This window comes from Acartia tonsa, chromosome 9 (assembly GCF_053477335.1).
Source record: "Acartia tonsa isolate MP-2025a chromosome 9, ASM5347733v1, whole genome shotgun sequence".
Classification (NCBI taxonomy): domain Eukaryota; kingdom Metazoa; phylum Arthropoda; class Copepoda; order Calanoida; family Acartiidae; genus Acartia; species Acartia tonsa.
In genome coordinates this window covers 44,464,003-44,475,654 of record NC_137268.1, presented here as the reverse complement: position 1 = coordinate 44,475,654, position 11,652 = coordinate 44,464,003, and the positions used below count along the sequence as shown (strand labels likewise).

General features: G+C 33.0%; 1 protein-coding gene across 1 annotated transcript; it reads right to left on the bottom strand.

The window, feature by feature from the left end:
- Nucleotides 1-1,463: 1,463 nt before the first annotated feature.
- Nucleotides 1,464-11,243, bottom strand: Ald1 (fructose-bisphosphate aldolase). Its single transcript, XM_080173037.1, has 13 exons — nucleotides 11,148-11,243; nucleotides 10,628-10,709; nucleotides 10,258-10,354; nucleotides 9,260-9,322; nucleotides 7,755-7,847; nucleotides 4,617-4,717; nucleotides 4,240-4,319; nucleotides 3,648-3,725; nucleotides 3,166-3,233; nucleotides 2,841-2,913; nucleotides 2,189-2,261; nucleotides 1,881-1,973; nucleotides 1,464-1,737 (listed from the first exon to the last, which is right to left on the bottom strand). The coding sequence occupies exons 1-13, from the start codon at nucleotides 11,230-11,232 to the stop codon at nucleotides 1,635-1,637; spliced, it is 1,089 nt and encodes a 362-aa protein (XP_080029163.1). The 5' UTR covers nucleotides 11,233-11,243; the 3' UTR covers nucleotides 1,464-1,634.
- Nucleotides 11,244-11,652: the final 409 nt, after the last annotated feature.

The following is an 11,652-nucleotide window of genomic DNA, read 5'->3' as shown; positions in this document are numbered from 1 at the left end:
TGAAATCCATATCGATGTTCATAGATAATTTGATTAAATTCAAGATATCTTGTGAGTTGTTCAGATACAATTTTTTCTAACAATTTTGAAAAAATAGGTAGCAAACTTATTGGACGATAATTGCCAGGGTTACATTTATCCATTTTAGAGCTGTTATTATATTTAAAAATTGGCAAAACTTTAGCAATTTTTAATTGTGAAGGAATTTGACCTGTTTTAATAGATTGGTTAATAATGTGAACAAGAGGTACGGCAATACTATTTATAATTTGTTTTAATAAACAATTTGATAATCAGAGGCCTTTTTTATTTTCCATTTTTTTCACTAAATTAAAAAGAAAATGAATATTTATTTCTCTTAGCTTAAATACACTGTCTGTATCAGGAATAAAGTCGCACGGATTAAGTGGGGAAGGGTTAATTTGGCTGGCAATTTCATCAGCAATTGAAGTAAAATAAGTATTAAATTTGTTAGAAATATCATGATTATTACTGTAAGATGTATCATTGACAATTTTTTCATCTATAAACGATGTCTTGTCATTTGATTTTGAGATTACTTGTCTTAAAGTTTGCCAGGTTTTTCTTAGATTTTCTTTATTTTGATTAAGTTGTTCCCTATAAAAAATTTTCTTTGCATCTTTTATTGCCTTATTGTAAATGTCCCTATATGTTGTATATGCAATGTTATTTTTAGGTATTTTATTTTTTGAATAAATTGTCCCCAGCTCAAGTTTTTTTCGTCTAGAAATCATAAGCCCTCCCGTCATAAATCCCTCTATTTTATGAATATTTTTATTAAATTTAACTTCTTTGATGGGAAAATGTAAATTAAAAGCACAAACAAATACTTCATGAAAGTTTTCAAAACTAATTTGTTGGTTTAATTTATTAAGAACATTACCACAGTTGTTCGTGTTTAACATTGCATTAAATTGATTAATTTTTTCACTTGTTATATCCCTGCTGATAAATGTTTTAGGCTTTTCTGTTTTTTGTGTTTGAGAACTAACATGAAAAATAAGGATATGATCGGAAATTGAGTTCAGAATAACGCCAGATCCCAATGTATTATTGCAAGAATTAGATAAAATATTATCAATCAATTATATAATTAACAGGAAAGATTTGAGTTAGTCTGTAAATTTGAACCAAACTTATTTTACTTATGATTTTAGAAAAAAAATATTGGAGAGAAGCTACTTAAATTACAATACAAACTTTTAAGTTTTATCATTGTGCATATATGTAACAATTTTCAATTTGAAAATAGTTCTAAAACTTTGAAAATAATTTGGTTTTTATGTCAAAACTTTTAGAGTGCTTTTTCTATGGAATTTATCGAAATTTCTGAATAAAAAGGTAGATGATTTTACATCTTTAGTTACTCTTTATTTAATAGTGTTGCCTATCATTCTTATCTTATCCGCAGCAAATTAACTATAAATTTCAATGAAAACATCTTTTTATAATAATTTATTAAATACAATACAATTAAAAACCTTACATAACTAAAAGTAACAATACATTAAAACGCATAAAACTAATAAATAAAATACATCATGATAGTTTCTCTGAATCCCATAAAAAAATGTGCAATAGCAGATTTAAAAAAACCGCCAAATGCCAATCAATCAATAAGCATGAGCCTTGACGAAAAGAGAAGCAGACGCGGCATCTGCACTTTCCTCTCCGCTGTACTGACCCACTGAAGCGGCTCCATTGTAGGCAGCACGTCTGAAACAAATGGATTGATAATTGAAAAGGAGAAATAAAATATTATTTTAATAACAATGTAGTTAGAAGTTTGCACAATTTAAGAGCTAGCGGTCAGAATTGGTACCTCATTTCAAGACATAAATTACTAGAATTTTGATTACCTGATAAGTTGATCCTGTCCAGCAGCCACATCAGATCCATTCCAGGCCTTCAGAGCTGACGCCTGTAGGGCACGACCAAACGAGAAGGAAAGCCTAAATTGTAAATAATTGGTATGGCAAACCATAGAGGGATATAAAAGAAAAATCTAGATTGTTACATAACTTTATAAAAAAAGATAGTATGTACGTAAGTCAACCTGCTGACGACTAGGTAACCAAAGGACCTATTCAGTTGACCTTTTCAGGAAAGCTTAATATTAGATTTTTTTATCTATTACCTAAGTTTTCATAGATTGGTGTTTTCTCACCTCCATGGTTTAGGACCATTAAATTTGTTGATAGCATCCAGGTTTGTAGTTGCTTGGATCTCAGACTGTCCACCTACATCATTTATAAAGATATTGAGCATAATTCTAATAGAGGAAAAACAATCTAAAACCATACAAAAGCTTAAAATTGAAATAGAAGCTTAAAGCAATCACAGTACCTACAAGAAGATTCCCTAAAATGGAAACAAAATCGGATCAGTATTTATCAATATTGATAAGTAACAGACAAAAAACCTTACTTCTTGAGGATTAGGGGGTTTGTTTACCGGAAAAGAAGACAATGCCACGAACAGCCGCAGGAACTTACGAGACAAGTTTCTGTTTACCTGAAAGGAAGACAAGGCCAGGAACAGCCGCAGGAACTGTACGGGGCAAGGTTCTGTTTACCTGAAAGGAAGACAATGCCAGGAACAGCTACAGAAACTGTACGGGGCAAGGTTCTGTTTACCTGAAAGGAAGACAATGCCAGGAACAGCCGCAGGAACTGTACGGGACAAGTTTCTGTTTACCTGAAAGGAAGACATTGCCAGGAACAGCCGCAGAAACTGTACGGGACAAGGTTCTGTTTACCTGAAAGGAAGACAATGCCAGGAACAGCCGCAGGAACTGTACGGGACAAGGTTCTGTTTACCTGAAAGGAAGACAATGCCAGGAACAGCCGCAGGAACTGTACGGGACAAGGCTTCAACAGTTGCTCTTCCAATCTAAAATTTATACTATTATTAAAACAAGCTGAAGAGATATTCAAAAAGGTTTCGTGATTTTTATCTTCAAAAGAAAAACCTAATATACTGTTAAATGTAATTGTGCAGAAATAAGCTAATATCATTAGAAAAAAATGATCAATATAAATATATCAGTCTAAACAAAGTTTTTAATTAAATCTGTTGAAAACTGCCTAAATGCCCTAGGAATCAGTAGTTTCCAAATTAATCGGTGGTAAAAATAAGCTATACCTGAGCTGGAGTTGCCTGTTGTGGACAGGATTGTCCAGGAGTAACCATGTTCGGCTTCAGAAGTGTACCTGAAATTTTCAAATTTAATTATGAAAGATAACATGATCTTAATCTGTCAGTCTGTCGGGTGAACCGATATGGTTCCTCTTTACAATCTTGGTGTATAACTTTTTTGACGGAGGGTATCATATTCACAACCTTCAAGAAAATAGCTACTAAAAAAATTAGCCCATGTTTTTTTTATTTTTAACTACAGGAAAGGTTATCAGATCTTGGCTTAGACATTAGTAAATTAGGAAGAAATTACAAAACAGGCACAACTACTTACCATGCATTAATAGAACCTTTAGAGAAATATTGTGCAATCAATGGATTAGTGGTTTACAATAATTACAAGTTAAAACACAAAATAACCATTTATTCCACCTTCATGTTGATGCACTACTCATTAACACAACTATCCATGTTAAACAAAAACTTACCTTCCAGATAGACGTGGTGATCATTAAGAGCTTTGTAAGTTGCAGCCAAAACTGTTTCAGTCACTTTTTGACATCTCTCTAAACATTGATGTAATATTTGATTATTTAATAGTCATTAAAATGAGGTTACTGTTAATCTTATTATATAAAGCAGTAAGGTTTTTTCTTGTCGATAGCTTCAGATTTCGATAACTACTAAACTGATTGAGTTCTCCTTTTTAGCTTTACAAAGGTCTTTTGATGGTTGTATGCTATTTCATATTATTTAAAGTTAAGTCTTAGGATGTATCTGCTAGTGAAACTTAAAAAGAAATTTCTAACTCATATGAATTAAATCAAAAATAACTATTTTTTAAAACAAATTGAGTAACTTTAAAGGGTTGATTGTTACTAAACTGAGATGAATTCTTAAAAAAAACTTTTTGGCTCACTGCCTTACTAAAATTAGTAAGGCTCGATTAAAATTAAGAGGGGATAATTTTGACTCACTGCGAGCCTCACTGATTTTAGATTTACAACTACAGGATTGCGGATCTAGATTTTCTATATCTATAATGATATTAGCATTTTATTGTTTGCTTAATATGTTTACCTAGGGTATGATCACCATCACATAACACTTCAGGTTCCACAATAGGCACCAGACCAGCTGCCTGGCAGATTGAAGCATACCTGTAACATAAAGGGATGAGACAATGGACCTTTAATTGGTTGTTTTTGGTTACTAGAACCAATGCAACTTTTTTTATTTTGGCCAATTTAAAAGACTTTGGGTACAAGCGCAGAATGCCACTGAAATGTTATTCTTCTAGCAGACAAAGCTTACCTGGTAAAAACAATAAAAACCAGCAAAAGCAGACATTAAAAAGCGTGACAATTTTAACTCATTTGTAAAGTATTAAATTCTTATAATAAAGTAATGGAAAGTCTTTCTGTCTGTCCCAAAGGATCTCGCTAACTTCTCCATACCTGGCTAGGACATTAGCATTCTCCATGATAGCCTGGTAGCTGGGTGTGTTGGTGTTGATCTTCAACACACATCGCCATTTTGCAAACTGACAGCCACCCGCCTTAAAAATAAAAACAAGGATGACAACACTGGATAACCATTGGTATGTGAAATATTTAACAGTCTTTAAAATAGCATCTAGAAAAAAATCCCATTTTAACCATAACGTTATGTACTAACGAACAGACAAAGTACCTTAAGTACTAAAAATTTTATTATAAGACACACCTTTACTGCAAAATTAAAACACTTGAAACTAAAATGAATCCTCAAATATTGAACTTAGTTTACAGTATATATATCCTATTATATAAAGTAGAAAGGATTTTTTTTGTCTTACGCTTAAGATCTCAATAACTAATGAACTGATTAAGTTCTCTTTCTTAGGAGAGCTTCACAAAGTTCCTTGAATGGTGTACGTTATTTCAATTATAGATTTCAGAGTTTGGGTGGTTTCAGGCTATTTTGTGTACAATCACACTCTTTTGAATACAAGCCCCTAGATGCTAGGGGCGCAACCTCTATTATTTACTAAGTATATTTGCGATTACTTTTATTTAATAGATTTTTCCAATTTTTAACATTTACAAAAGGGCCTGCTTTATTGCTTCAAGATCCATGTCAGATCTATATAGGAAATAAATGTCTATAAACGAGCTCAAGTTTTCCAAGGAATAAATGTTTAAAACTCAGTGCTCCAATAATCCATAATAAACTCTCATTGCCCAGAACAATAAAACCCAATATTTTACTTTATTAAGAATAAATTAATTTTTTTTATTTCATCTTGCTATTTACATATTATTGAAATATTTTATTACTATTCTTTAAAAAGAAAATTTAAATTCATAATATAGTAAATTTAAGAAAACTTAGTTTTAAAATGAGTTGATTCTAGCGCCCCTCCCTAATGTGTCCAAATTTTGAAACAAAAATTAAAAACATTTTATCCCTTTCCTGACGGTTATAAAAAAATATATATTGGAAAATAAATTCCGTAATTTAAATTGCATTTTTGAAAGAATGAAAATTGCTTTATTATAAATACGTATTTGAAGATTGAATTAAGAAATCAAAAGAAAATGGAAGAAAAAGCAAGTTAGAGAGAGGTTTTTTTTAACTAAAATCAGCCGGACAGAAATTCTAACGTAAGTAGTTGAAGTTGAAGTAATCTTTATGTGTAAGTTAATATATTTATCTCTTTCTATTATAAATGCATAAGAATATTTTAAACTAGCGGATGTGTACCTAGCATCCAGGGGCTCTCAATTAAAAGGGGCAGAAACAGGCTAGAAAAAATAGCTCAAAACCATCTGAAAATGAAATAGCCTAATACCATCATGGGACCTATTTAAAGCTTACCTAAAATAGAGAACCCAATTGCTTCAGTAGTTATTGAGATCTTAACCTTCATAAAAAAAAGTGGAAAAACATATTTTTGCAGACAGACTGACGGGCCAATTGAGATGCAGAGTAGATGCTCATCACCCTGTAAAATTTTACCAGGGAAAAATTCATCTTTCTATCAATCAAATGACAATCAGAGCATTACCGATAGACTGACAGACCAGGTAAATTATATAATGGATGCTTATTTGTAAAGGAGAACCATATCGATTCTGCGTTTATAGAGATCTTTTAGTACAGACAGACACACACACACACCGAGATCCTTTTACTTTATTTTAAGGACTATAGGCTAGACTTCTATTTTCAATAGAAGAAAAGGCACATTTCCCTACAGAAATTGAGGTCATCTGGAGGGTTACAGACAGACTAACCGACTAAATAAGGTAGAGAGTAGATATTCATCTATCAGGAAAATCTTCTCTAGAAAAAATCAGTTGTGATCGTCTATCTAATTTAGAATTTAATAAATAAAATTTTTACATTTTAAATAAAATGCCTTGCAGGGTATTTCCGACAGGCTGATGGAATAAGTAAATCACATATTGGATGCTAAAAGGTATAGGGTATATTCTCAAAAATTAAAACCGTCTATCTTTAATAGCAGATGGTGAATTATGTTTTACCCCCAGACGGACATTTCTAATTAAAGAGGGGCTTCGCGTAAAAAATATTATATTTAATAAAAAAGCAAGTTCAGCCAAAGTGAGGATTAGGGTGCCTTCCCATATCGAGTGCATATCGAGCATTGAAAATACACTTCCATATTTTAGAAATAAATTGTAAATTAGAAAGGATAGTTTTTTTTGCATAAGCCTAACTCCTGCAGGGGGCCCTAACCCACCAAGGTTTACCCTTGATGTGCCCTTACTCTTGATAAGATATTAATTATAGAACATATAGAATTTCTTAGAAATTTTAAAGCTAAACAAGGATGACAACATTTATAAGTCCTTAGTAAAGCTAATAAACATGGAAATCTTTACAATAGAATTTATATAATATCTTTGATAGTAGATGCATATCAAAGCATTCCAACAGACGGACGGACAAAGTAAGTTCATCAGTATGGGGATGTTTTTAATTCCAGCCGTTGATCTTTTATAACTGAAGAGAAATTCACGTTTACTTCTTTACGGTTTCTTTCAGACAGACAGACATTTCAATTAGAGTACAAAGAAACATATGATAACATCCATAAACTTTGTGAAGTTCTTAAAAATCTAATAAAATAGACGGACAATATGGTTAAAACATTAGATGTCAATAGAAATATATACAGTAAACTTAAAACATAAAATACCATAAAACCTAATTACTAAAACTTTAGCATAATGGACGGACTGACTGACAAAGTTAATTAAATATATATGATGCTTTTTAGTCAGCGAAATCCTCACAGACAAATTTGCTTTTAATTTTTAATTTTAAGTAAATCACAATTCTGATTTTGTACCAGACAGACATACAAAGTTCAAGTAAGATTTTCTGCTAAAATATTTTTTAGTAGAGAAGCTACTCTATAATTTATAATATAATAAATTTTCCTAATAACTCGGACCCTAAGGCGGCCTGAGGTCGCTTCGTCATATCTTAATAATTGCATTAGCCTTCTACCTTTCCAGTACGGATATTTAATATTCTCAAGAGCATTACAGAACAGCGAACAACGTGAGCTGTAGGCTAGTTACCTTATATTGTTGACATCTTTTATCCAGATCATCAAGTCCCTGTGTTGTACATTCATCCTCGCTTCCGAACAGGTCCTTCACACCTTTGTCAACCTAGATATGATATTGATCAAAAATAACTCTTAAGAACACGCTTTTTTGGGAGGGGGGAATGAGCGGCAATAGGTTTAATTGAAATGTGGTGTAACCCCCGTCCCCCCCCCCCAAAAAAAAAACAAGTTGTTCTTGAGAGAAATATTTGTTTTTATCTGAAATTTACATTTTGTGTATAAAATGTTAAAAATTTATACCTATGAACTGTAAATATTAAGGACTTTAAGCAATTGTTTAATGTTTAATATTTTTGACAAAAGTTGGTTGACTTTTGTAATTTTCACAAAAATGTGACTTCCTAATTTTCCCCTCGTCTCACTTATATAAAAACTAGCGGCTACGCCCCTAGAGGCCTCTAGAGGCACTTGAGGAAGGGGTAGTCTATTTTTTGATAACCAAATTTCTTATTTTAGATATTAAAAAATATTTAGGGGGGTGAAAATTTTTTTTTTTTGGGGGGGGGGGTTGCCCCCATCATTTTCAATTTTAGTCAAAAAATGTAAAAAAAAAAGAATTTTTGGAGGGGGGTAATTTTCATTTTTAGGGGGTTGGGGGTGTCCCTTCCCGGGACTTATGAGAAGCTACCCTGTTAAGGAGGACCCGATCGGTTCAGCGGTTAGCGAGATCCTTCGGTACAGACACACAGATAAACAGATACACAGACAAACAGACAGACATCGTTCTACTTTGTATTGTAGATTGACAAGTAATTTTACATTTGCCAAATATGCTTTCCTTACCTTAATGCCAGGGATAATTCCTCTTTCCTTACCTTAATGCCAGGGATAATTCCTCTTTCCTTACCTTAATGCCAGGGATAATTCCTCTCTCCTTACCTTAATGCCAGGGATAATTCCTCTTTCCTTACCTTGATGCCAGGGATAATTCCTCTTTCCTTACCTTAATGCCAGGGATAATTCCTCTCTCCTTACCTTGATGCCAGGGATAATTCCTCTCTCCTTACCTTAATGCCAGGGATAATTCCTCTCTCCTTACCTTAATGCCAGGGATAATTCCTCTCTCCTTACCTTAATGCCAGGGATAATTCCTCTTTCCTTACCTTGATGCCAGGGATAATTCCTCTTTCCTTACCTTAATGCCAGGGATAATTCCTCTCTCCTTACCTTGATGCCAGGGATAATTCCTCTCTCCTTACCTTAATGCCAGGGATAATTCCTCTTTCCTTACCTTGATGCCAGGGATAATTCCTCTTTCCTTACCTTGATGCCAGGGATAATTCCTCTTTCCTTACCTTAATACCAGGGATAATTTCTCTTTCCTTACCTTAATGCCAGGGATAATTACTCTTTCCTTACCTTAATGCCAGAGATGATTACTCTTTCCTTACCTTAATGCCAGGGATAATTACTCTTTCCTTACCTTAATGCCAGGGATAATTCCTCTTTCCTTACCTTAATGCCAGGGATAATTCCTCTTTCCTTGATCAGATCAATAAAGGGGGTTCCATCAGACGCCTAAACAAAAAATTATATTATTACATTTTTAACTAGCGACTGCTATTCTTATTTATTTCTAGTAGACACAAACTGATAATATAGTTTAGACATGGAAAAGCAATAAACTTTGAGTGGCAACGTTTTTGAAGAACAAAATTATTTTTGTTAAAAATTAACAGAGTTGGATCTTTAAATCATTTTAGTGGTGAGCCAGATCGGGGTGAGCCAACTTTCCACCAATAAGAGCACATCATTTCATAAGATTAAAACCAGTTTTTTTAGCCAGTGCCTTCGGCACCTCGGGGCTAAAAAAACTAGTTTTAATCTTATAAAGGAAATGATGTGATTGACTGAAGTTCGGCTCACCCCATCTGGCTCACCACTTGAATGATTTAAAGATCCAGCTCAGGCATTTTGTCACTAAATACCAAAATATGGCATAAGAGCTAAATATGTTTTGGTGTTTAGGTTTCTAAAAAGATTCAAAAATGAAAATTACAGAAATCGATATATTATTACTTGGATGTTGTACCAGAATTTCCTGTACTTCAATAAGGTGATGCTCGCAGCTGAATGAAATAACGATACCCCCCTTAACCGGATTACCTCCTCCTCTACTGGATAAACGAACTTTCAAATAAATAAGGTCCACATTAGCAAGCTAAATTGAAGATAAACTTTCCCCTGTCAAAATATCCTCGTATATCATATATCCATTATTTTATGCGAAAGGGTACATAGAATAATGTATTAGAGTTTTAACACTAAAAAGAGAACAGAGCTGGATCTTTAAATCATTTTAGTTGTGAGCCAGATCGGGGTGAGCCGAATTTCAGCTAATCACAGCGCGGCTTTTCATAAAATGCTGTGCTCTCATTGGTGGAAAGTTAGCTCACCCCGATCTGGCTCACCACTAAAATGATTTAAAGATCCAGCTAAGTAAAGTAATATACCTTTTGATACAGAGTCTCATGAAACAAGATAACCCCGCTGATAGCTTGACCAATCAGAGCCTTGTCCGCAGTAAATAACAGTTCTCTAAACTTGCGCCTATGATGCAAAAAAATATTAAAACCATTTAAATATGGAGGACTAAACCTATAAAAACGAAGATTAATAGATCTGACCCTCAGCCCAAATTAACAAATTTAAAGTAACAACTGATTAATTTCCTCTGGATTAAAACTTGTTTTCAGCCATACTATAAAAAAGCATAAATAACATCGAATTACAGAAAATCATAAAAATAATACCAGTTTTTTATTTAAATATCCACGGAAATCTGTCTATAATAATACTATGCAATTAATAACTAATTTAAACCTGTTTTCCTCGTTATTTTCTTGTCCAACACTGGCCAGCCTCTTTCCCATGGTTCCTGTCGACTCATCCGCAGCCAAAATACCTGAAAAAGTATATATATAATTTTTAGTTAATATTATGGGAGTTTGAGAAAGTATGATTGCATTTATCTCATCTAATTCAATGGATGTACATTGTACAATATGTGGATACTAATATTTAACACGTGTATTGGCCAGTTCGTGCATCCAGTAAAAGGGGGGGGGGGGGTTGTTTTGTAAAGGTGTGTGGAAGGAGGGAATCGTTATTTAGACAACTGCAAGTTGCACTTTATTAGATAATAAGAAAATCTGGTGTAAAATTAAAGTAATGATACATCCATTTCTACGTCGTCCCATTTATAATAACTAAAATGTACATGGTACTAATGGCGCTAAAATTATCTTCAAATTTTCCTTTTTTTAAAATCTATCAATCTATTCTTCACAGTTATGACAATACACTTTCTAACCATTTTCTATCTTACTATCTATCTGTATACCTTTCCCAGGAGTAGCAAGAGCATTGGCTATCTCCTTCAGCTCTTTTTGTAGCTCCTCGCTAGGATAGTTGAAGTAGGTGGTCATTTTAAGGTCTGAAAAATATACGTTGAAAGTTTATAATTATGGAGATTTTAATTTTCTTCAGAAAGGGGTGCACCAATACATTCAAGGGATGATCATTTAGCATATTCCTTGAAAATTTAGAGCCCAATCAGATCAGTCATCGGAAATCTTTTTTTCTTTTCTTGTTCTTTTATCTTATTATTTTTTGCCTAGTGGCAGGACCTAACGCAAAACACAATGTGGAATTTTTTAGCATAAAGTGGATTAATAGGCAATAACATTATAATCATGCGGTAAAAAAAAGATCATTATTCTAAAGATACTTAAAAGGAAAGGGGTGAGGAAAAAGTCAATTTTAGTTATACAAAGCAAAAGTTAATACAAGATGTTTTTTTTTTTGTGGGGGGGATTTTTTCAAGGCTGAAAAAGCCACCTTTTAAA

Excerpts from the sequence above, each read along its gene's own strand:
- Ald1 (XM_080173037.1), bottom strand. The coding sequence starts at position 11,232 with ATGACCACCTACTTCAACTATCCTAGCGAGGAGCTACAAAAAGAGCTG. Across the intron at positions 10,355-10,627 it reads GAAAATAACGAGGAAAACAG|GCGCAAGTTTAGAGAACTGT; the intron begins GTTTAAATTAGT and ends TTTGCATCATAG. Across the intron at positions 2,262-2,840 it reads TGGCATTGTCTTCCTTTCAG|GTGGACAGTCTGAGATCCAA; the intron begins GTAAACAGAACC and ends TAAATGATGTAG.